Raw genomic sequence first — 27,148 nt, 5'->3', positions numbered from 1 at the left:
CCTCTGCTGTCCTCTTACTCAACATGACAACCTCCAATCCAGCACTTTTCCATTCTACCTATTTTCCTGTATAGGGTAAAATTTGGACCAATTTTATTTGCCAGCCCAGCCTTGGAAATTAGCTCCCAAAAAATTCCTGAGTATGATGCACACCATAAATAAATACCATACAAAACTTTCTGCTCCCCGATCCCCACCCATATCTGCCCCTTTGCTACAAAAAACAGTACAACTGCTGAAATGCATAATTTTTCTAGAGGAGAGGGCCTTCTGGCCTTGTTCACATGTAATGCTAAGCACAAGAAAAAGCAACTTTTTTTTTAAATATACAATGAGGGAAAAGACTTACTGTGATTGCATCTGCTGTGGTAATCCGGAGGGTTTCTGCTTTAGTGTAAAAGTCATCTGAGCCATGGGATTGACCTTTTGTTGGACCTGAACCTTCTTTGAAAAGGTCTGCTGAACAGACCGCTGAGGAATAGGCCATGGTGGAGTCACAGGGCCTGGTCCTCCAGGAGAAGCAGTTTCTTGCTTACTAGCATCCTCACAAGTGCTGCCTTTTGTCCCAGGTTTACACACACAAAGCTGTGGTCGCAGACACATCCCTCCATTTTGGCATGGTGGTGAGCAGTTAGCTAAACAAAGAAGAGAGAAACAAATGGAACAATTAAAATCTCCTCACAATACAATGTGAACATTACAGGTTTTTGAGGCAAAACTCTTATCCCTTGATTAACCAAGAGGCTTATCAGGGGTGGAATGCCTACAGGCCAAATTAGGGGTCCGGTTTGGCCCATGTGGCTGTCCCCCCCCCAAATGCCCACCTTTCCCACATCTAAAGTACACTCCCAATTACACTTCTTGGCAAGAAAGGTTTGTTGTGTGCACCAATCAGGTGATGAACATTTGGAGCACAAGCATCACTTGGATTGGCTGCACTGCAGAGTTTGGTATTGGGGACTCTATTACAGTCAGTCCCTGCTCATGCTATAAGTACTGGTCAACTGACTGGCACTTACAGCAAACCCCAGAGGGAAATGTTTCCCTTGTCCATGTAGTCTGAAATCAAACTGGGGAAAGAAAGGACCTCACCTGATGTCATGGTGACATCAAGTAGCTCACAAGTGGGCAGCCGCACTCACCTGTCAAAGCAACCTGTAGGGCTTGGGAGAGGAACAGATCCAGCCTGCCAGCCAGATTCACTCCCCCACCCCTGAGTTAAATGGTGCAACCTGGCAGTATATGAATAGGGTTTGGGTTTTTTGTTGCTTTGACTACGTAGCAGTTACTGATGTAGGTATTTACTGCTACACTTAATACACACAGTCTATTTGTGCTTCGCCCTCACCTCATGCTTGGCCCTAAACCAATTTGATATCTGGCAGTAAATTAAGAACGTCTACAGGGAGACGATCTCCTTTTCACCAAACCACAGACAAAATCTTATACAGATTATTTTCTGCAAACAAATACTTCTCAACATAAAAAGGCTCATGTTATCTTCACACATTAGTGCATATTCCCACAAGGTCACCATCTCATTTAAGGAGGAATGTATATCATTTAAGAAAGAGAGGTTTTAAAAGCTTAGTCTCCTGTTCCCAGTAAATTTGGTGTTGTTGATAGCTGGGACACAAAAAGCTCTGTAAATCCTTAGGAGGCTAAAAAAATTTCTGACATTGCTTAGAGATGCCTAGGGCTGTAACTAAATTTGCATGTTTGCCATTGATGGCGGTGGGGAATGGTTTCGCTTGGTAAGCCCTAGGAAATTCTATTTTGCTGCCCTTGTATATGCAGTGCAAGGCCCACAAAAGTTGTTGTCCACAAATCCAAAGCAGCTCACCAGCCATTTATGCACAGCAACCCCCACTCCTACATCTGAAGTACAGTATATGTGGATAGGTGAGCCACTCAGTAAAACAGTGTTGAGGGCTAGTAACTGTTGCAGACTTTTGCGCAAGGGTGTAATAAATATCAACATGGACATTGAGTCACTATGAAAGGGTTTAGGATGCATCTGGGAAAGGCAAATGAGAACTGTGTTTAACAATTTTTTCTCCTACACACAATTTATTGACAGTAACCATTCAGTAAATAGATGTCGTCCTGTGAAGAGGCATGGAGGTGAGGGGGTGGGAGGGAGAGAGCTGAAGACAAAGCTATACAAATCTTTCCCACATTTTTGTTTGTTTTCACTCTGAAACAAAAAAAGTACACACTCCAATACACATCAAGTGAATTTCCCTCTTTGAAATCAGTTCCATACAGTCAGTGAAGTTTGTGAGCTGCCTTCCATCTGGACTGAGAACCAATTGTTATTTCCAAAACTCAGATTGCTTTCAGATCCCAAACATATATAAAACATAACCTCAGTGTTCTTTTGTCCTCCCTGACTCAAGGGGCCTTTCATAGTATATAACATACTGTGGAGAACTGGCTATGTCAGACAAGCTCTCTAAGAGCAGCCTAACACCTGCTAAACCATAACAATTAATTCGGGTGAGAATAAGAGGGGATTAGTGCATTAGCATGTAGTTGTTTTGGACACAAGTTCCATTCAAAGTTCTTCTGAATCCCCTCTAGCTAAGGCAGACAGGGCTTTGGCAAAGCACTTATGTTTCAATCTGCCACTGGATCTCTTACCCCAGAACAATTCCATACCATTCCATCTACAAATAAGAGGAATATATACCGGTATCTGTATTTCACCAGTGTGGCTGATTTTAAATGCTCACTGAAAAGTCAACTATTGTTTTATGTCATGAACCACCCTGAGATCTATTGGTGAAGGGCAGTATACCAATTTAATGAGTAAAATAATCACATTTGCCTTAGGGGGTTCTGCACCCACGTGTAGTCATATTCCCAGGCTGTTCCAATATAAAGTCATTTTTTTGTCTCACTCTCATCTTTTAAGCATGTTGTGGAAGACTCATTCCTTTTAAATATATTGTCAGCTGAGCATTTTAATTTTTGTGTATTGCTGATTTTATCTTACAGTCGTACCTCGGGTTACAGACGCTTCAGGTTACAGACTCCACTAACCCAGAAATAGTACCTCGGGTTAAGAACTTTGCTTCAGGATGAGAACAGAAATTGCATGGCAGCGGGAAGCCCTATTACCTAAAGTGGTACCTCAGGTTAAGAACAGTTTCAGGTTAAGAACGGACCTCCAAAACGAATTAAGTTCTTAACCCGAGGTACCACTGTATTTTAATATCTGTTGTTTTATTTTACTAGGCAAGTCATTTTGAGGCAGAGTGCAAAAAAGTGACATATAATAACAATAGTAATGATTCCCTCTGCTGCCATTCAAATTCAATGTGCTGCCTTCCCACTTCATGCCTGTCAAAACTCATGACCAGTTCCAACTGGTGCCCTCAACTGTCACTTCACCCAGAAGATTGCTCAGGAATGTAGAGCTGGAACATCCGGGGACTGTGGGGAGGCATGCAACCTATTTCCTCCCCCCCCCCCCCGTTTCTCTTGCATCTGCTGCCAGAGCCAGAAGATATGTGAGACAGAAGAAGCCCAGTGGGCAAGCTTCAGCCTGTGAGGCACTATCTTCTTCTGGCTCTTTCAACAAGCAGTTCCAGGCCAGAAAATTCAAGGGCAGAGTGAAAACTTGGAACACCAGAGACCTAGGGAGAAACGTATGCACACCTTCCCCATGCCCAGTAACTATTATGCAATTATCTAATTTATTAAATTTTCAACATAGTGTAAGCCATCTTGAGACCTTCAGTTAGTAGGTGAGTTTAAATCCTTCAGTCAATTATGGTAATTAATTTGAGTTAAGATATTGCAAGCTGAACTGAGGATTCCGAAGTGCAATTGGGTCTCAGAGCCTTGCCTTAATTTACAGCCTGTGGGTTCTTCTCTCTTCTGGAGATGCACGAGCTGAAATCTTCCCTCTATTGGCACTTTTCTGCTCCAACATGCTCCCCTAGTGCCTCCCTGTTGGTCTCAGACTGTACCAACTCCAGCCTCCCTTGGCTGCCTCTGCAAACAATAACTCTGGCTTTGTGTTTTGGTTTAAGAGATCAGCTTCACTCCAGCCCAAATCTGATAAGGTTTTGGCAACATTTTAATCCATCTTTCATTTACCCAAGTTAGTATAAATATTCTCAACTGGGTTACCCATCATTCCCAGCATATCTGAAAATAATTATACTTGACATTCCCAACTGAGTGGAGAAAACCTAAAGACATGTTGCTGGGAAGTTGGCAAAAGAATTAAAAATAAAGACTAGAATTCAGGTTAGGTTACTGCAGCACTATATATTCATATACAGACAAACACATATATGTAACAAAAAAGGAAGAGTTTATTTTTATTATAGTGAAGACACATAATTTAAGATCCAGTTTAGGAGGTGCAAATAAAGGATGAAATGTGCAGGAATGCTGTCATCCATAATTTCCCAAAGTTACATAGGAAGTTGATGCACAGATCCCGAAGACATGTTTTGTGAGATTCATAAAATCTGTACAATTTTCAGACACGGGAAAAGGTCAGACACTTCTGTTTCCATTTGCTTATGGTCTTGTGGCTTTATGATATTAGTGTACAAACATCACACTAAGTCCAGCCTAGAGGATCCAGACACACCAGCATTATGCTTCCTATTTGTTCCTAATACTTACTGAATCTCAAACAAAATACATTTACTGGGACTGTATAGAAAAAATACATCTAGGCAACTGTAGAATCCAATATTACAGTTCAGAAACCTATTTAACAAGAGCCAAAGTAATTTACATGATCCCCCCAAATGTTAAACGTCAAAAAATGAGCATTCAAATAAAAACCCTCCCTCGCTTATGATAATGACAAAGGAGATTTATAAACATTAATGGATTTTCTCCAATATTTCCCCAAATAACTAAGAAAAATTATTAAGCCTAACTCTTTTCTGAAAGGCAGGTGTTTATTTAATTGTAAATTATATGTTAGTTATTAACCCCACAGCCAGAATAATACTTTGGTTAAATCCATGAAGTTCATCCAGTTTTACATATGATGACTATAAAACACTACACAGTTTTCTCCTCTTTTATCATCTGGCTTCAGCACACAAACAAGCAGCAGCATGTCCAATTCACATGTGAAGGGAATAAATTTGAGTCAAATTGCTTTTTATGCAATCGCTGGCAGCAGGTGAGAAAATGTTGTATTGTGTCATCATGGCAATTTCCAGCTGCCCTTCCATTGAAGTTATAATAGCAAACAGTATCAGATCACCAATGACAAAACACAAGGTTCTAGATTTAGCTCAGGATAAAAAGGATTTTACCCCTTGTGCCTATAAAAAACACTATATATATCCACAGACACACACACACCATCCAGTAAGGTAAGTTACAGAAAGCAAAGAGTAAGGTTACCGTAACTTCCATCATAGAGCTTCAGTATGCGGATGACAACGTAGTGTGTGCACGCTCAGAGGATGACCTCCAAACCATCCTAAATATCATTGCAGAAGCTTACGAAAAGCTTGACCTATCACTCAACATCCAAAAACCCAAAGTGCTGAACCAACAAGTACAAAATAACCCCTCTGCAGCGCCACAAAACCAACTCAATGGTGTAATGTTGGAAAATGTCAATCACTTCTCCTATCTAGGCCGTTATCTTTCCACAAGGGCCAACAATGATGCTGAAATCCAGCATCGCCTGAGCTCTGCGAGTACGGCTTTCTCCCAATTGAAGTGCAGAGTGTTTGAGGATCGGGACATTCGCAGGGAAACCAAAATGCTTGTTTACAAAGCTATTGTACTACCAACCTTACTATATGCTTGTGAAACATGGACCACCTATAAACACCATCTCCATCTCCTCGAAAGATTCCACCAATGGTGTCTAAGAAAAATTTTACACATCACTTGGGAAGACAGGTGAACTAATATCAGTGTACTAGAAGAAGCAAAGATCACCAGTGTTGAAGAAATGATTCTTCAACATCAACTTCGTTGGACTGGTCATGTTGTGCGGATGCCTGATGATCGTCTTCCAAAGCAACTACTCTATTCCGAACTTAAAAATGGAAAGCGTAATGCTGGTGGTCAACAAAAGAGGTTTAAAGACAGTCTCAAGGCAAATCTAAAAAAATGTACTATAAACACTGACAACTGGGAAACACTGGCCTGCGAGCGCTCCAGTTGGAGAACAGCCTTTACCAAAGGTGTCATGGGCTTTGAAGACACTTGAACTCAGGACACAAGGGAGAAGTGTGCCAAGAGAAAGGAACACTTGGCAAATCCACACTGTGATCAACTCCCGCCTGGAAACCAATGTCCCCACTGTGGAAGGACGTGTGGATCCAGAATTGGCTTCCACAGTCACTTACGGACTCATTGTTAAAACCATGTTTATAGAAGACAATCTTACTCTGCTACGAGTGATCACCAAAGAAGAAATAAAGTTACAAAGTGCTGTTATATTAAGGTTGTACCTTATTAACAGCCCAATTCAATGCATCTTCTCTAAGAAGTAAGGATGAAGATCTCATCAGCAAATTCCTCTTAAATACTGTATCTGGGGATCTCAGGAGCTAACATTCAACAGCAGGTCTGTACAGAGTTTGTCTGAGGCGCAGGGCAGGAGTCTTATTAGAATAAAGTTATAAACTCAACGCGGGTGGCGCTTAGGGTCGCGGGTGGCGCTGTGGGTTAAACCACAGAGCCTAGGACTTGCTGATCAGAAGGTCGGCGGTTCGAATCCCCACGACGGGGTGAGCTCCCGTTGCTCGGTCCCTGCTCCTGCCAACCTAGCAGTTCGAAAGCACGTCAAAGTGCAAGTAGATAAATAGGTACCGTTCCGGCGGGAAGGTAAACAGTGTTTTCGTGTGCTGCTCTGATTCGCCAGAAGTGGCTTAGTCATGCTGGCCACATGACCTGGAAGCTGTATGCCGGCTCCCTCGGCCAATAAAGCGAGATGAGCACCGCAACCCCAGAGTCGGTCACAACTGGACCGACTGGTCAGGGGTCCCTTTTACCCTTTTATAAACTCAAATGAAAAATCAGCTAGTCCCTGGCAATAGGTCGCTGACCAGCTTAGCCTTCTGAGGCCCAGGACAAGTGTACCCAGCTACCCAACCCCTTTTGCATGGGCCTGCCCAACAGTGTTAGGAAAAGAGCATGAGGATACAAACCATAATAAATAATGCTGCAACTGTCTAAGGTGTCTCCACTCCATCCCCCTGGCTATATATTACTACTGTGCCTTCTCTGAACTGTATTGCACTAATCTTCTTCCATCCCCAAAGCAGGCAGCAGTGCCTCCCACACAAGGAAAGCACAGAAACAAGTACAATTGATGCTCCTTATTTTCCTCAGTGTTGTTTTGTTTGAGCACTTGCTTGGGATTTCATTAAGGCTTACTTCCTTGTAAGTGAGTATAGGATCCTATACTCACTTACAAAGAAGTAAGCCTCAATGAAATCAACAGGACTTAATTCTGCTTGTACCATCATAATAATATCTAGGCACCATAATAGGATCTAGGCACCATCACAAGAGGGAGAGGAAGCAAAATAGGCAGCAGAAGGAACCTATCTCACCTCTAGGGAACTTGTGAAGTGAATTAGTGTATGCCTCTTCTCCCACGCTCCCCTTTACTTTACATGGCCCGCTAGTTCTTACTACTTCTAGGAACGAAGCACTTTGTGGTTGCCTAGGAACTGTGCAACATGTTCCCAAAGATGAAAGCCATTATGGGTCATGGAGTGGGTTGTAAACGGCTGCCTGAAGACTTGTAAACTGCAGCTGCTGCTCTCAGTTACCCCTGAAATTGCGTGTGCTGCAACCTGGATGGTATAAGGGTGACTTAAAGCTTAAAACCCTCAATGAACCTGCCCTGCTACATACATTACTAGATGGTTAACATAAGCATCTATATCAGATGAACTCTGATACCACTCAGAGGTCATGGTTCTCAGTTACAAAATAAGCAGCAGGCTTCTAAGTCTCAGCATGAAATACAAATCCATTCATTTGAAGAGTAGAGACATACAGGAAGATGTAGCACAGAATTTACACCACAGAGTCTAATCATGTATTCCATCCCACAGGCCAAATAAAGCTAGCATTGTTTTTTAAAGGGGCAACAGGAGAATTAGAGCTATCAGAATGCTAATAAATAGGAATAACTGGTGCAGGGGCACATAACATATAGCGTATTTACTCTGAAATGTCTGAGTTGCTATTGCTTATACAAAATGGCAATAAAACCTCATTTTAAGAATGTAAACACAGAGCCCTGCTGGATCAGGCCAGTGGCCCATCTAGTCCTGCATCCAGTTCACAATGGAAAGTCTACAAGCAGGATGTGACTGCAACAGCAGTCTTCCACTACTGCAGTTTCCAGCAGCAGATAATCAGAAGCACATGGCCTTCAACAGTGGACAAATAACGTATCTATCCAGGTAGCAACCACTGATAGCCTTAGCATTCATTTTCTTGAACTGTCCAAAATATAGTGATACATAGCAATGTTGAAAAGGAAAGAGTATCACCCCGGCCCCAAGAGCTGCTGGGATAAAACCGTCACAGCTCCTTCTACCACCAATGGGAGGAACAACAAGCAACACCCCAGCCCTGTGAGACACCAGGGTGAAACCATCGAAGAAAGGTAAGGCGCAGGCAAGTCTCACTCACAATATACCACTGGGTGAAGGCGCCATAAGGCTCTGGCCCTTAATATATTGTCTAGGAGTGGTTCGTCACCCAGGCCTATTGTCCATGGAATAATCAGGGAAGCAAGCATGACACAAAGCAAAAAGCAGGCATGTCCCTGGCAGGTTTGATGCAAACCATACTTTGCAAACCAGGACTAGAAACCAGGACTGGTCTGCAGGCAAGCACAAACCATAGTTTGCCAGTTTGGATAAAAGAGCAAACCACGGCTTTCATCAAACCAAGAAGGGAATCACAGTGCAAAATTAGAAGGAATAGTTGGAAATGCATGAGAACAATGGTTTGGCTAGGTTCGTTCACATAAGGTCATATCATAGTTTGGCATTATGTTTGGGTCAGACTATAATGTGTAGCTTGCAATGCATAATTGTTCAAGCTGCAGTGATAATTCTTTTTACCTCTGTGGATAAAAATTCCTTCTGTGTGGAATGCAATAAAATAGCCAAATTTATTTTGAGAGATCAAGTGGAACTATACCCCTGCATATACCGGCTGCAAGGATATGAAATAATTCCACCATGTGCAATTAATCCTTAACTTCAAGTTCTTGTGTTAAGTTTATTTGAATAACCTAGCCCCCTGTGCAATCACCGGATCAATCTCTCTCTCAGTTATTGTTAGTACAGCAGTGTAAGTCAGGGACAAATGATTTCTGCAGTTCTGAAATCTCACTACTGAAACAAAGAAAAGAAAGAGAACCACAATAAATTTATTTGTCTGTCTGATAAATTCAAATTAATGTGAACTCATCCTCTACCTGTCAGTCACATCCTTTACCTCCCTGGATCTTGGCAGCCCTCCTGCCAAAGTTGCCTGTCTACTCCAACAGCACACAGCAATTCCTACCTCAAATCCTAGACAATCTGCCATCCCCTCTTTTATCTTGGCCTTTACTAATTGTTTTTGTTCATTCTTGTCCTCCACCCATCACTATTATAGATACCTCCTCTGTGTCTCACTCTCCTCAGTTACTGTAACTCTCAGTCTTCCAGCTCAGCTTTACAGTTTTTAGCTTCCCTCTTTGGTCAATACCACTCCATAATTTCCCACTGCATAAAGATAAATGAATGCATTCTGCACGAATTAAAAATGGAATTCTTACAGTTTTGGGGTACTATCTCACCAGTGGACTAAAACCATATCCTTTATTTCAACACTTTACTTTGGAGGGGGAAAAGCTCTTTTACAATTCTTGCATTATCAGAGGCTTTAATATTGCAGCTATCTTGATCTTCTATACAGACATTGTCCTTGCCATACTTAATCTTGTGCCCTAACATAACAGAAAGTTTTCGGATTTGAACAACACAGCACAATATGAATCTTCGGCTCTCTGAAGTTATAAATAAAAATGGCAAAGTGCACAAATCATATCCAAACTGCTACTGTAACATTTCAGGTGCCTAGTAACACCAGAATTGCTATACTGGATCCTAAAAATTATTTCATTATCCTGATGCAATTGTTCTCCAATCTCTGCATACACACATAGTACTTTGCTGTGTGTTACACAAAGAAGAAGAAGAAGAAGAGTTTGGATTTGATATCCCGCTTTATCACTACCCGAAGGAGTCTCAAAGCGGCTAACATTCTCCTTTCCCTTCCTCCCCCACAACAAACACTCTGTGAGGTGAGTGAGGCTGAGAGACTTCAGAGAAGTGTGACTGGCCCAAGGTCACCCAGCAGCTGCATGTGGAGGAGCGGGGAATCGAACCCGGTTCACCAGATTACGAGTCCACCGCTCTTAACCACTACACCACACTGGCAACTCTTTGGCTAATTAAACAATCTATGGATTTTTATAGTGCGGTGGGGGGGGTATTTTCGTTTGTTACTATGTTATGTGTTTTTGTATTGTAAACCATCCTGGGATGAAGGGCAGTATATAAATTTAATAATTAAATAAAAATAAAGCTTGCATGACTTGTGACCCAACAAACCATACCTTGCAAGTGCTTAACAGCGCGCCCCCTGCTTTTGCAATATATGGGTCACGACTATATATAGTTGGTGGGCTTGACATTGCTGAATGGGCCACAAGCTGAAAGGGCCTGCACTAATGTCAATCTGTAAATAAAAGGCAATGAATCCAACACAAACTCTCCTCCCCCTTTGCTGTGGCTCCTATGTCAACCTGGTTTGATCAGGCTATATTTCAAAAAAGTAAACAATGCACTAACACCTTGTCTTATACTCAGTACATATAGGTTCAAATCCCCTATTCAGTCTGCAGCTTCAACAGAAGATGACAGCATGACAAACTCAGAGCAGGCCTGTTTTATCTTTTTCATGTGGTAACCACTTGAAGCAACTTTGGCACGGTGCCTTCTCCATGCCAATGCCATAATGTGCCGAGGCAGTCATCTCATTAATCTTAAAAATTGTACTGGGGAGTTTCCATTCCAGCACAAGAAACGGAGACTGCTGGTGTGGAATTCTTTGTGCTGGTTAGGGGAAAAACCCCACATTATAAACAGCTGCATGTTATGACAACTGCATAGAGAATATACCATATACAGGATATTTCTAACAGCTTCTGCACCATAAAGATAACACATAGACAGGCTTCTCAGCTGACCTATGACAGAATACACACACACACACACACACACACACTTCCTTTTCCTCATCAGCTCTCTCTGCCCAAGGCCTAATTCTACACATTAATTTTTGAATGTCATCATTATTTTCATGTGGTGAACGTTCCTTCAGAATTTACAGCCACAAGGTATTTATTACATTCTGCAGAAGCTAAACTTTCCAGTGAGCCTCCACTGTATGGTGAATATTAAAGGAAAATGCTCGCAGCTTGAAAACTGTGAGGAAATGTTATCTCTTGGTGGTGTTGCGATGTAAAAAATGATGGCAGAATCTGTTCTACAGAAGCCTCGTTCATACTTTGCTGTTTACGTGTAGGCTCAATGTGTGGGAAGGAGAATTGGGCTACGCCTGGCAACTCCAGCATCACATGTCCCAGCCCCCCAGCCCTGACACCCATGCACTCCATGGAACTTCAGTAAAGTGGAGCCACCCCACACACAGGTACATATGCATAAGCTCCCCTCTACATATAATCTGTTGAATACATGGACATCAAGAGACTGAACCAGCAGACACTCTCAACTCTCCCCTCCACGTATTGGTACCTGCCCCATTATGCTTCAGGAGTGGAGGCAGCTGACTCACACCCACTATCTCCTATAGATTCAATGCATGGAAGGTTAAATTGTCTAGATGATCTTTGGCCTTGAAGGTCAGAATCTATCTCCTCACCTTCCAGCAGTTTCCATCCTTCCTAGTTTTCCCAATGTGTGGGGAGAAACCAACTTTGTAGGAAATGGCAAATTTTATACTCCTTTTTTCATTCAGTAGTAATGGTCACATACACCCCCTAATCCAGGGCTCCACTAGAAAATCTCTAATCATGAACAATGAAAAAATGGTATTATTGTGTTTGGAGAAACCAATGCAATGCATTTACAGGATTTTGCAGCTGTGGAAAAGAAAGGGATACTCCTAAGTAAGGCCCAATAAACAGATTCCTTAAGAAGGGCTGGAAACCGTGAACCACTAGCTCCTCCCAACCGGTGAAACATTCAACCTGAATGTTAGCTTAGATCTTACAAGAATGTACATCAAAATGCAAATGTACTGCTGTAATAACATAGGCATCAGTAGCAGATGCTCAGATTAATAAAATCATTGTTTGTTACACATTAAAGATGGATTATTTGTTGTCTGGGACAAAACGGAATGCACTACATGACAGTTGTCCTCAATAAAACTATTTCTGCTTCCATATGCATACCAGGAGTCAGACATTCTATCCAGAATTTATTGCATTTGTTTCCATATGTAAATGTTGAAACAAACAGAAGCATTTATTTCAGTCTATGCAAAATGAAGGTCTGTGTGGGACATCTGGAGACCAGACCCTCAACGGCTTCTTTAGCTGCACAGGCACAGACTGAAACTACACCCTGCACCAGCCAAGTGGGATACAGCCAACCAGCTCTTGCCTACCTGCACATATTTTCCCTTGGATAGGGCTTTATGTGTTCTCTAATTCCATGAAAACTCTCCACAAATACCGAATTCAGTATGGGTGTAGAATTACCCTATGAATCTAAGCCTATCTTGAAAAGGTATTTCGAGCCCTTCTCTTTCGGCAGCCCACTGCACTCCCAAGGGGCAAGATGACTGCTTTGCCTCCTTCCAGTTCAGCTTAGAAGCCAAGTGGGCTGTCAACACTCAGCCCTTACTCTAGCAGCTCACTGTATTTCTATGCTGGGCATAGGAAGACCTTTCCTCCAGACTGGCTGCCAGTGAAGGCAAAGAGCACATCATCCCTTCTCCAGCAGCCCATACTTGGGGCTCAGGGGTTGAAGCCCCAGCCTTCACTTCCAGAATAGAAACCAAGCAGGCAGGTATCTCCCTGTTTCTACACTGGAAGCACTGAACTTCCTTCCTGTACATCTAGCAGCGAAACACACCAGGCTGGTGGCAAAGGGATACAGCAACCCATGCTTCTGCGACCAGAAGTAATCAAGACTCAGAATCAGAGGCTGTGGTCTCCTGATTAAGATGCCAGACAAAGTTCAGGGTTCTGAGCCAGCTGCTGGGCATTAGGAAACCATTCTGCCTGAGCCTGTCAGACAGGAGCAACCAGAAGAAACTCCCAGATCACAAGGGCAAATATGGCCAGAGCCAAGACCCTCACAAGCATCTTTTCCTGAGTCCAAGGACCCAATACTTCCCACAATACCTCACCTGTCCAGCGGTGCAGGAAGTACCCCAGGCTATGGAACTGAGGAGTGCCCATCTTCAGGTCAGAGGTTTGTCCTTAAATTCTCTACAACAGGGAGGAGCCTAGGAAAGGTACTCTAGAAGCTGAAGCTTGAAAAGGCTGTCTGCTCTCCACCTCTGTTAGAGCAAGTTGCTCACTCAGAGCTATCCGTGGTCCTGACCTGCCTTGCCCCAAGGGATCTGGTATCAGACCAGAACATGACAGACATACAGCCTGATTTCTATGCTGGAAACATAGGCCAGGGCTTCGCCTACTGGGTGTCTAGCATAGAAATCTATCAGGCTGGCAAGAGAGACAGACCACTTCATCCCTCTGCTGCCAGTTCACTGCACTTCTGTGAGATGCACAGGAGGCTCTTCCTACATGCTCAGCATAGAAATGGAGCAGGCTGGAAAAAGAGGCAGGCAGTGACCATTCCTGGTCCACGAAAATGTTTTCTGTGTCTGCAATCTACTCATAAGAGAAGCTGGAAAAGAAAGGAGAGGGTTCTATATCCATACTTCAACAGCAACTCTTATGACTAAAAAGCAGGCAGGTAATTTTGGAGTGCTAATTTATAAGGCTGCCTTAATGAATTTCAAGCGGGTAGGCTAAAATTTCTAAAATCAAGAGCTGCATGAAAAAAACAGCAACAACAACAAAGCCACCACAGAAACAAATTCAGGTGGCAGCACTGAGGCCACCACAGAAATGGTCCTGCTTCTTGTAGAGGCTGATCTGGCAAACATGCAAGATGGAATTCAGAGCAAGTTGCCACTTGCAGATCTTAACTGACAACAGAGGATCATATACAAAGCTGTTCTACCCTGAATTCTCATGCTTATATGAAATGATTGCAAGCTAAAAATAATTGATATTAATAAGGAACCTTAATCTGAACATGATAAAACTACTAAGCCCTGCAGGGGGGAAATACACTGCACTGTGTAAACAAACAAAACAGCCCGGTGGAGGATATAAGCTATTTTAGTTTTATTTGCTCTGTCAATTACTTCCCCTTATTTTATGCATACATTTAATTCATATAATGAAATCAGAATATGTTCTCTTACCATGCAGGTATGACATGGGATTTCCTGACAACAAACACATGTATGGGGCTGTGCCTCAATCATTAGCTGGCTACACAATGGTAGACCTTGCAAGGTCCATGATGGCTTTATTTATATATAGAGTTGTATCCAGCCTTTCAATCAAATTGTCCTCAAGGGGGCTTACAATGGATTGCTAACACACACATATACTGTACATGAAGAAGCCCTCACAATCCCGCAGGTGATCTTTCCCTTCAGTTTTGTAGTCATGGGGCAAACTGGCAGTTAATCAGAAGGGGGAAGCAAGCTCCTTGCCTTTGCTCCTTCTCTGGACAATATTTGGGGATAGATGGGCTGGTCTCCTCCTTGCTGTGATATTTTTTGCCATGATGGAAGCCACTGCTTAAGGAAAGAGATTACACTGCATACATGGTTACTTACGTTTGGTGCACCTCTGAGAGCCAGGAGCTTTGCTCCAGCCGTGACAGCACTGCCCTCCACAGACATTCACCCTGCAGCAACAGGAAAGAAAGGAAACAATTCACCACAGCCCCTCTTATAACCTCATCAACGGCCAGGTGCAGCACTCTCTAAATCCAGCTACAAATCAATTGCACACTTCTTCCCTCCCCTCGCCTCCCACCCCCATTAGGGAATGAGGCCCTTGCAAAAGAATTGCTCCTCACCTCAATGCAGGGGTGAGATGGGAAAGAGTTGAAAAGGAGAGAGAACTAACATGCTAAAGGAGGAAAGACTCTGCAGACACCAGCTCACTGTAATGAATGCTAGGAGTTGGCAAGGAACAGTAAAGTTTAAAGCCTGAGGGAGGGCAATTATAAATGTTCTAAATAAGAATAAGACACTCATTGTTCTTTAGCACTCCAGCCTCAAGCTCGTAACAGATGAAAATAGGCCTCCCCTGGCTTGTTGTGCTTCCTAACAGGGAGTGGAGAGCTTTCTTTATCTGTAGTTACCTCACTTTCATTACATGTGACCTCAAGGCACATCCCTCTTGGCTGCATAAGCATGAGAAAGCGTGCAGACGTCCAAATGTCTCTGTTGTTTACATTCTCATCACCTTCCCAAAGATTAGGCCCTGAAACCAGCCATAATCAGTGAAGAGCCACAGCAGGATATCCAAGGAGAAAGGGAAAGAAAGCCCTAAAGACTTAGCACCAAGACAGCTGAAAGGATCAAGGTCAGATTCAGCCCTCTCCAGGGCTGAGACAGACCATATTAGGAGACAGGTACCATAAAAGGGTAGCCAGTCGCCAACATGCAACTCGCATGTTGTGTTCCATGCAACGCGCACCCATTTGGATTTTCTGCACGAGTCGACAAAATTCATTGGGCCATCTCTGTGAAGGGTGTCATCCACACAAGCCATCTTGCTCAGTGGCTGTCAAACCTTAGTACCTAACAATCTCCCTTGTGGAGTTTTTGCCTGAGGTCTTACCCCAATACCTTTGCTGCAATACCTTGTCCATTTTCTAGGATCCCTCTCGTGAACACATGAAAAAGTGAGACATATTTAACAATCTATTGCTGTGAATATGATCTATGTGACAAAGTGAAGCCATTAAAAGACAAGAGCCAACAGGGTAGAATACTGAATAGATACTGCAGAATGAAAATGGCAGAAACAATTTCAATAACCAGGCCTTATGAAACATGTAAAGTTGTAATAAAAAGGCTGCCTTTAGGCATGGCACAAGGTGCTGCCATACATGTGATAAGCCCTCACACATCAGGTATTAGTGATAAGAAATTGCAGGGCAGACATTAAGAGTTCCATAAATGTTTGGGTCTAGAGCCATTTAATCAGTTAAATAGATCAATTTTTAAAAAAATTAAACTGTCTAAAATCAAGCAGCAAATTTTTAAAATAAAAGTCCACTATTTTTAATAATGTACAAGAAATTCATTTTTAATAGTGTACAAGACAGGTGCTATCCTAGAAGAGTTATTCTCCTTTCTCACCCACACAGAAGAGAATGCCTCTTCTAAATGCGGCCTGATGTAATAATCCATGGAAGCATTAGCAACATGAAAAAGGAAGCTGCTCCAGAACTATTTATTCATATGCACACACAAAAATCACATTTAATTAATTAAGATTTCTTTAATTGAATGACGGCTCAACTTTTACCATGTGTATGCACTATTGGGCAGGCAGCTGTTTCCTAATGATCAGTCAAATACTACAATGGTAATTTCAAGGATTCCATCATTCTTTTTATGATACGTAACTTCAGAAGATGCAAAAGCCTCTTTTCTACATTGACTCATGATGTGTATGATGCCTCCTCAGAAAGTGCCAAAGCCTTTCAGGGAGGGGTAAATATACAAACAACTCCCCATTTGTGCAAGGGTTGTGTTCCAGGTCATTGTACATGTCAGTAGTCAAACATAAGCCAGTTCTGCTACTGCTCCCTTCCGGGGCCAAAAACAACACACGTGTTGGTGGTCATGCGTCAATTGGACACATGCAAAATGGTCACCACCTGTGCCAAGCCTCAGACAATATTCACAAATAACACTCTCTTAACTGAGAAGGAAAACGGGGCTCAAATGAACGTTCTGTCCCAAACTTTCTCAAAGGTTCTTGAATATGTCACTGGAATTATAGGTAACTCAAAACTCCCTCAAATTGTGGAAAATCCTTCACTTAAAAAGGCCACCACCACCATTTCAAAGCCTCAAACCTCACCTCAAGCCTTACCGTAGAGGGCAGAACCAGCTCCAAGTCTGGGCCCTGGAGGTCTAGCCTGCTACTAGTGGTGAGTAGCAGAAATTTAACACCGGCCACCACTTTTCTTTCCCACAATGCCACACTACAACACTACAGTAGGGGCACTGAGGGAAACTAAAATGGCAGCTAGACCTGTTGCTGCATGGAATGCTAGGCCAAAAAAAAATGTATTTTTTTAATGGAGTCCCATGTGATCAAGGCCAGGGTCCATTGTGAGCCATATTTGAACCCTAGCAGCTGCCCAAGAATGGCAACCTTGCAGCAGTAGACAGGAATGCCTCTCCCCTCCAAAAAATAAAAAAAATCACCACAAAGCCAAGCCAAGCAACTCGTGTAATGCTCTCCATTGTCTTCACTTCCCAACCCAATACTCAGCCAGGTGTGAAGCAATACAGCAAAGCCCAGCAGATGGATTCCTCCCCTCACAGCGCGGCCCATTTTTTCTCCACCCTGTGGTAGAGGCTCTAGCCATAATAAATAAATCTTGGGCTGACCCACCCCCCTTAACTGATAGAGAAGGGGGGGGGCAAAGGCCGAAAGATAGTGGCCCTACTTCTTTTAGGAGAAGACAGTGAGAAGGGTTGGGGGGGAGAAGAGAGGCATTGTGGGAAACACCGAGCATACATTTCATTAAACAAGCGTTCCCGCTTCTGCAGGCGCGCGCGATCAAAGCCCGCCCCACCGGGGGGGGGGATCTCGCGCGGAGGAAGCGATGCGGCCCCACGGGAAAGGGGCAGCGTCGCCTTACCCCTGCAGCTGCTGCAGATGGGGCTTCGAGTGAACCTGCACGCTGGAGGTGCTGTTGCTCTGGCGCTGCTGGAGCTTGGAGCGCGCGACCAGCTTGCCCGCTTTGCTGAAAGTGGAAGAGGCGGCGGGCGCAGCCGGGACGCTGCTGCTGCTGCTGCTCGGCTTGTGCTGGAGTTGCACGGTGGGGCCCAAGCGGAGCTGCACGCTGGGGCCGCTGGCTTTACTCATCCGGCGAGTCCGCTCCAAGGTGCTGCTGCTGCTGCTCCGCCGTGTGCTGCTGTAACGCGTGTTCAGCACCTCCACACTGAACGCGCGCTGGTGCTGCTGCTGCTGCCCGCCGCTCTGCCGGCGGCTGCCCGACGTACCCGGCAGTACATAGGTGATCGTCCTCCGCTTCGCCTTCTCGGAAGCGTCGAGGGCCGGGGACAAAAAGACACAGGCGCACAGCAGAAAACCCCACCTGATCCAAGCCATTTCCAAGAAACTCCCCGCGGCCACGCGAACTCCGCAAACCCTCGTTGCAGACAAAAGAAACGCACAAAGTTCCTGGTTTTGCAAAGAAGGTGGGGGAAAGAAAAAAGATTGTCTGGAATTCCGTCGCTCCTGGAGTGTGGCTCCTTCTTCCCTTTTATCCTGAAAAGAAAACAAAAAGGGGGGGGGGGCAGAAAGAGTTTTAACTCCTCTCTCGCATCAGCCGCCGTCCAGGGCTCTCTTTCACCATGTGAGCAACTCCAGGGGAAAAAGATGTTGCACGGAGTAAGAAAACATTGTTAAGGGAGAGGAAGCTCGGTGGGGTGTGGGGAGACCTCGGCTCCAGGCAGGAGGAGGAGCGGCGGCAGAAGGGTGTTTTCTGGTGGGGTTCTCTCTCTCTTTCCCCCCCTCTCTTCTCCAAGGAAAAGCTATTTCGGCTGCCGGAGTTTGCTAGTGGTCTAAACGCATGGCTAAGAAATAAGCTTTAAAGCAGTTCAGGCTGAGGAAGGAGGGGGAAGAGTCTTTTTAAAAAGTTTCTACGGGTGTGCGGCTCCCCTTGAGTGTCAGATCTGCGCAGCCAATCTCAGGCAGGCATGACGTCAGGCAGCCGGTCCTAATTCGGAAAACTATAAAATGGGGCTGGGAGCTCACAGGCACGATCCAGTTTCAAAAACAGAGTTGCTGTAGACCTGAGAAGGCTCCTGGATCTGCGACCTTAGACAAAAGCTCAGTGATGTGCTATTGATGAATCTTTTCGTTCTTTTGCATTTTGTAAGTGTAAGTTAAGCTGGAAGTTAAAAGAGCTGGAAGTTTTTTTGTAAGCTGGAAGTTAAAAGAGCGATCTTCTTCACCCAGAATACAATGGTGGAAAGCGTGTACACAATGCCTAGACACCAAGGCAGACAACGCTGAAATGTATCACAACACCAGGAGTTATACTATCTACCCATACTAAATTCTCATAATCTTTCCTTTTGTAACTTGCTTTCAAGAAGAAGAAAAATACAAAACACCAATGCCAGGCTAGTACTTGACAACTTAAGTTTGCAAAGACACTAACTGCCATTAAGCTGTGATTTGAAAGCGTCTAAGCATTACAAAGTACAAAGGCATATCATATTGGTCATCAGTGTATCAAAAGAATGGCAAAACATCCATTACCTGAACTCCTAAAACTCTTATGTGCTATTATATACCACACATCATTGAAAAAGCACATGCCATTACATTTTGAGTGTGTATGTATCAGTAACAATACAGTGCAATCTAATGCTTATTTACTCTGAAATCAGCTGTACAATGAATGCTCTGTGGTACTTACTCCCAGATAGATATGCATAGGATTTCAGCCTTTAACCCTAATCCAAGCAAACTTTGAAATACTACCAAATTAAATCAATAGGATTCATTCCTGAGTAAACATATATAGGATCACACTGCACATCTTGGTGAACCCATTAGAATGTACAGCACAATCCTGCATGTGTTTATTTTGCTGACTACAATGGTACTTATTCCCCTTCTGAGACTAATCCGCTTCACTGACGGCTCTAGTTTGCAAAAGGCTATGCTGCAATACAGTGGTACCTCGGGTTACATACGCTTCAGGTTACAGACTCCGCTAACCCAGAAATAGTACCTCGGGTTAAGTACTTTGCTTCAGGATGAGAACAGAAATCATGCTCTGGCAGCGCGGCGGCAGCAGGAGGCCCCATTAGCTAAAGTAGTGCTTCAGGTTAAGAACAGACCTCCAGAATGAATTAAGTACTTAACCCGAGATACCACTGTAAATCTGTTAGTCTTTAGGGCACCACAAGAGACTTCGCTGGAAGAGACTAACATGGCTATGCCTCCATAAGTTAATGGCTTATAAATATGTTTAGGATTCCCCCCCCTCCCACACTAAACTTTAGTCTAAAGCAAATATTTTTAGCAAGAGGATACAGTATAAACCAATGATTTCATATCATGGAGCACTTCTCTCTCAGGTAAGGGTAGGGAACCTGTACCCCCTACCATGTTGTTTGCTAGACTACAACTTCCAACATCCCTGGCTGGGGCAGAGGCGTAGGAAGGTCAGGTGGTACCCGGTGCAGAAAATTTCTTGTCAACCCCCCCACCACATTGATTTATTTATTTTTTTGCCTGCAAAAATGGTTTTACGTTATTTCATATTTTCTTACAAAGGAATGTGAATTCTGGGGCCCTGATAACAAGTAGGCGACTGTGGACAGATACTTAAATCTACAGGATGGATTGTGTTTTGGCTCCACTGAATTGAAATTTCAGCCTTCACGACATATGAAAACGGCCAAGTAAACAGTTATTTTTGTGGAGGAGAGTCAAGATATTAACTGATATGCATGAAATTTCAGATATAGCTATATAATCCCTAGTGTAGACCTTTGGAGCAGGCATTTTCAAAAATAAAGTTTTTTATAAACCGCCCTAGTAAGGCAGTAATTGTTCCTTGATAATTTGTCACCCCCCTCCATGATAGCACCCTGGGCGGACCCCCCCTTCCTATGCTCCTCTGGCTAGGGGGATGATGGGAGTTGGAGTGCAGCAACATCAGCAGTGGGCATAGGCTCCTCAGGGGTAAGTACAAGGCCCTTATTTTCTTTTAGTGCATGTTTCAGCTGAAAGTGAGTATCAGTGGTCCTACGCCTCTCACCTTAACCCCATCTCTAACCACTGCAATCCAGGTAGCTGCCTAATTCCATTCCTTGCACCAGAAGTCACTGGAAAATTGAGAGAGTGGATCTCTGTTGTTCTGTCTGTTTGTATTGGTTCTTTCCTCCCAGAATAATCTAAAAATAATTTGTATTTTCAGAATGTGTACTGTCAGCTTAAACTATGATGAGTCTGAATGTATTTGTTTTCCTCAGTACAGGACAGAACTTTGGAATCCTTTATCAAAACTCTTTCTGCTTAAGTTTTCTTCTAGGCAGGATAAAAACAACAACACGCATTCAACCCTGTCCCATTTTGGGTATATGCCCAAAGCATGTTATGTTACATTTTAGTTCTATGCTGTCCTTCAGCCAAAATAGACCCCAAGGAAACTCACAAAGGGTAATGCAAAAGGTAAGTCAAGCAACAGCAACAACAAAAATAAAAGACACATTTTAATATATATATATAAACATTAAAAACCACAACTGGTAAAGGGGCAAAGGATGTCAGAACAGGAGCAGTTCCTTCTTAGAAGCAGGGGCAGGTGTGGTGGTGGTGGAAAAGCTTGCCTCTTGATTGTCCAGCACAGTATTTCCTCTTTTGCATGTCTGTTGAGTGGGAAAGCATTATGAAATAAGTAATTATTTTGATACATTTACTAGAAAATACCTGGCCTAAATTGGCTTTAACTGTATAGACTATACCCACAGACTTTTCCAGAACATATGCTGTGTTAAAAAAAAACAGCAGTGGAATTAGCAGTTGCAGACAGATGTGATCCCACAACCTCTGTACAAATATCTTCTTTACATTCTACCGGTCTCTTCATTTCTAGGGAACCCCCAGAGGGAAGTAATGAGAATTAAGGTGGGACTTAAACAGTAGGTGCACCGGGGAGAACCTGTGATCCTCCAGATGTTGTTACACTCCAATTCCCATCAGCCCCAGTTAGCATATAGCCAATGGTCAGGATCACTGAGAGTTGTAGTCCAACATCTGGAGAACTGCTGGTTCCTCATCCCCATTATAGCACAGCAATTCTATGATTCTAACAGCTCAAAACCAAGTTTTGTTGCATTGAAGATATACCCTTGAGAGGATAGAACCAGAGTTTATATAATACCATTTATAGTAATGGTATTATAGATCTATAGAATCTCTATAATACCAGAGTTTCTAGAACTATGATGTTTTGCTGCCCTTGCAAATACTTTAAGATGCATATTTAAAGGCCTCCAGGCTTAAAATCAGTCTAGATAAATAGTTACGTGCATTTTAAACCTTAGCTTTCATCAGCAGCTTGTATATGTGCATATCAAATAGGTTTCTGGCCCTGGGACATGGTTCAAAACCCTTCTTGACACGAATGAGTCATTATTGCACTGGGTTTTCCTTTGTCCAACTTCCCATAGGCTAAATATAATAATAATAATAATAATAATAATAATAATAATAATAATAATAATAATTTTTTATTTATACCCCGCCCTCCCCAGCCAAGGCCGGGCTCAGATGTGACCATGATGATTCCAGAGCTAAGGATTGCGTAAAAGTCTGTCTTCTCAGTTCTGGCATATGTCCATACTGTGATTAATTGCCTGTTGTCATTGTTATCTAGGCTAATTATTATACATTTTTGTCCATAGTAAGCTTGTATGGTAATGAGATGCAACTGTATGTCTGTTCAACCTTCTACTGCATAGTTTATAGCAGAATTCCAGTGACAATAAGGAATTTAACTATCCTTCAACATTTGAAAGCAGCACATAAGTATGTTTGGGATTATTCCTCTGCTGTTCTGAACATTTTCAGAATGAGGTCACATCCTATGCAGCAGAGTTTATTGTATGAAAGATAACTGTATCTTTCAAAGAAGAAATCAGTTGTTTCTAAATAAATGCTATTATATGTTGCAACAACAGAACTTTGCCAGTTATTTGATTAGCAAGCAATGTAGAAGCTTACAGTGGTACCTCGGGTTACAGACGCTTAAGGTTACAGACTCCGTTAACCCAGAAATAGTACTTCGGGTTAAGAACTTTGCTTCAGGATTAGAACAGAAATCGTGCTCTGGCGGCGCGGTGGCAGCTGGAGGCCCCATTAGCTAAAGTGGTACCTCAGGTTAAGAACAGTTTCAGGTTAAGAACGGACCTCCAGAACGAATTAAGTTCCTAACCCGAGGTACCACTGTATTTACTTTATGTGACAGAGACCTTGACAGAGCATTTGGCTTGCTAGAAGCCGTTGTTTGTTGGTTTGTTTGTTTTTAACAATGCTTTAAGGTCCAGTACAGCCCTATATTTGGAGCTGCCATGCTGGCCTAACCTCCTCTTTCCACAGCCTGTCTAAATGGGCCAAATTGATCTACACACATCATTCTACCGCCACTGTTGGAGGTACTATACTACTGAATACCAGATGCTGGGAACTGCAGATAGGGATAGTGTTGTTGCCCCAGTTCCTCTTTGTGGGCCTCCCATAGGCATCTGGTTTGCTGCTGTGAGAACAGAATGCTGGACTAGGTGGGCCTTAGGCCTGACCAAACAGGGTTTCGCTTATGTTTGGTCTTATGCATGTAGGACAAAACCACTCGGTCAGTTCAACAGAAAAAGCTCTGGGAATTAACTACACGGTTTTGGCTCCAGTGAATGGGCCATGCCTTTGTGGATGGCAGAGGCAGGGCCAGCACACCAGGTGCACATACTGGGCCCGTTCAGATGTCTGAAGTATCAGCTGAACTGGCCTCAGAACATAGAAATATTAAAGGGATATCACTCTAAAAGCAATCACAAAGTACATTATCAGTAAGTCATTGTTTCCTTCCATTATGTGCAATGGCTCATAACTTTCAGAGCAAATAAGATTTGGACACTAAACATCAATGGGCAAAAACATATCTTGTGGTTATCTCAGACTGAGATATTATTTGTTTAATATCATCAACTACAGGGGCAGGATTATTAATTGCAACCAACAAGAATGAGAAAATAAGGTTATAAGGCATTGCCAGCTAAACCTTACAGCATCTGATGTCTTGGCAGTATGGATTTGATCCTGACATTCTTCCATTATATTTTAATTACAGGAGATTGAAATATGCACAAATATGGTTACAGAGCTAGTGCTGTTTTGTACAGTGGAGGGATTAACAATAACTTTGTACTATTGATTTTTGTTGCCACATAAGCTAATGATGACCAAGGTCTTGAGGTTTTCCCAACTGGATACATTGCATGAAAGTGGAAGCCTCAGAATGACATGAGCATATAAAGAGTTTCAGCAAACCAATTAAGTTACAGCTAAACTGCTCAAAAGCTGAATGCTGGAAAAGGAAAAGATGGTGACAGCTTGGAGTGGCTGTCACATTCCCCCTTCACTGCTGCCAGGATAGGTTGCCTTTAGGGATTATCTTGTTTGTTATTTAAGTTTTAGAAGAATTACAATTTCTTGGCCAACATCTAATACTTCCATCCATCATCAGTGATCACTGCCAGATCCAATGAAACTATTTGCTTCGGGCCAGCTGGATTTGGCTTCCTTTTGAAATGCTGCCATATTGTCAGAGCAAAATAAGCATTTTGTGCATTTACATTGTACCTGAAACCGCACCAAAATCAGCATAAATGTTTTAAGTAAGAATAGATTAACTGTGATCTGACTGAGCTGAAAATCCATATATTCAAATAGCCATGATTTTTATCTACAGTATTCAGATTCCCTGTTGAAATTGGAATTACCACCTGGTGGATGAAGGATCCATGCATTAAAATATTGAGTGAGTGTGTCTATGTCTCATTTGCATGTATGTATGTATGCTCTGCTGAGTCCTGTGGTCTTTTATGCTATGTAAGTGGGCAGTTACAGATAGGTAGCCGTGTTGGTCTGCCATAGTCAAAACAAAACAAAATTCCTTCCAGTAGCATCTTAAAGACCAACTAAGTTAGTTCTTGGTATGAGCTTTCGTGTGCATCTGAAGAAGTGTGCATGCACATGAAAGCTCATACCAAGAACTAACTTAGTTGGTCTTTAAGGTGCTACTGGAAGGAATTTTGTTTTGTTTTAAGTGGCCAGTGTTATAGAGGATTAAAATACAGTGGTACCTCGGGTTACATACGCTTCAGGTTACATACGCTTCAGGTTACATATGCTTCAGGTTACAGACTCCGCTAACCCAGAAATAGTACCTCGGGTTAATAACTTTGCTTCAGGATGAGAGCAGAAATCGTGCTCCAGAGGCAGCGGGAGGCCCCATTAGTTAAAGTGGTGCTTCAGGTTAAGAACAGTTTCAGGTTAAGAATGGACCTCTGGAACGAATTAAGTACTTAACCCAAGTTACCACTGTATTGATAATAGACATTTTCTTATTGTGAGGTTTAATGTCTAAGAGAATAAAATATGCTTTCTGCATTTCCATTTTACCCTGAACAGTATTCTCTAAATTAAATATCTGCAGCTGCCAGATATAGGTTTTTAAAAAAATCATCATAGTAATTTACTGTGGTTACCTAAGCCAGCAGCAAACAGACCCAAACACTATGCCACTTGTGGTATGGGCATGCCCACAACGACTTCCTGCACTCTCACATTCCTCCCACCACCAGCCAATGAGTCATTCCTCCCCCTGTGAATCCAAACCACCACAAGGAGAGACCACCTGTGGTGACCATGACCATCCATTGATTCATTCATGTCTCCCACTACAGTCTATCCCCCAAGATATTTGTGCTCTTTTCTGATTCATACGTACAAAGCAGGATACCACAAAAGTCTCTCACTGCATCTATTTCAGGAGGATAATTTAAGACAAATAACAGTATATGTGATACTTTCGCTGTTTCTGGAGCTTACATTCACACGTCTAGCCTTTGTAAGGCCATAAATTAGCAGAAACAGTACCTCCTAACCACAAATGTATTGTCATCTGTCCAAAGATGCAGTGTCTGTGGACCCATGACTAGCGGTTGGACCCATTTCTGACTTTCCTTTTATAACAGCATGCACATTAAGCCTTCTAAAAAGCATGAGAGTTAGCGTGTCGCTTTCAGCTACAAAAGATGCCAAGTAGAAATGCATATCACAGAGTGTCCGAAGCACAGCAGAGCAGGGCTTGAAGTGCTTGGGATATGCTACTGTCAGGCCACTGAGATGGGACAAAGAAAAGACTGTGCTCTGGGAAATGTGCAATAAAACAGAAAGTGTGCTGTTAGTGCAGCTTTCCAAGAGGACTAGATTTGGTCTTCAAAGTAGATCAGTTATTTGTTTGCTAGTTTAAATAGTATTGCACTGCCTTTCTGGAAAATACCAAGGCAGTATATATACCATCCAACTATTTCAGACTCAAAACTGGGATGCGCATCTTCCGGGACACGCACCCGGGGAAGTCACATGACCCACTCCTCACTCTCACTCCGATAAAGCACTTTTTTCAGGGCAATATCTTGTGTGGCACTGGGAAAGTACAGTAGTACCTCGGGTTACAGACATTTCAGGTTACAGACTCAGCTAACCCAGAAATAGTACCTTGGGTTAGGAACTTTGCTTCAGGATGAGAACAGAAATCGTGTTCTGGCGGCGTGGTGGCAGCGGGAGGCCCCATTAGCTAAAGTGGTGCTTCAGGTTAAGAACAGTTTCAGCTTAAGAATGGACCTCCAGAACGAATTAAGTACTTAACCCGAGGTGCCACTGTTTTCTGGTGGGAGAATGGGTGGGCCTTTGGGGCCATTGTTCTGACCTGGCGGGCTTTTCCTATGCTCTTAATTTATTAATACTGTTGCCTAATACAAGTTTGTCATGGCCTTTAGCTAGAACAATAATATTATGAACTTGAAATTTAGAGGCAATGCTTTCAAACATATTACTTTAACTTAAATAGCACACGGCACTAAAATTAATTTGCCCATTATTATCTGGGGCATGCAATTATACATGTCATCATTAATACTGACACGGCACCCAAAAGTACTA

General features: G+C 42.9%; 1 protein-coding gene across 13 annotated transcripts in view; it reads right to left on the bottom strand.

The window, feature by feature from the left end:
- Positions 1-27,148, bottom strand: part of LTBP1 (latent transforming growth factor beta binding protein 1) — a 213,290-nt gene that overhangs the window by 168,259 nt on the left and 17,883 nt on the right. For 3 of the 13 annotated variants that reach the window (XM_083732107.1, XM_083732108.1, XM_083732109.1), the window contains exons 1-3: positions 18,039-19,251; positions 14,980-15,050; positions 350-635 (exon numbers count right to left, since the gene is read on the bottom strand). In XM_083732107.1, coding sequence (XP_083588233.1) covers positions 350-635; positions 14,980-15,050; positions 18,039-18,511 — 830 coding nt within the window. In that variant the 5' untranslated portion in view covers positions 18,512-19,251. Of the gene's footprint in view, positions 1-349; positions 636-14,979; positions 15,051-15,512; positions 15,662-17,248; positions 17,323-18,038; positions 19,254-27,148 lie in introns of those variants that run through there. The other 10 variants (XM_083732098.1, XM_083732106.1, XM_083732110.1 and 7 more) reach the window with 10 other exon arrangements.

The sequence above is a fragment of the Podarcis gaigeae genome (genome assembly GCF_964106915.1).
Source record: "Podarcis gaigeae genome assembly, chromosome: 3".
Lineage (NCBI taxonomy): Eukaryota > Metazoa > Chordata > Lepidosauria > Squamata > Lacertidae > Podarcis > Podarcis gaigeae.
The sequence above is the reverse complement of the archived record's forward strand: the minus strand, read 5'-3'. Positions and strand labels throughout refer to the sequence as shown.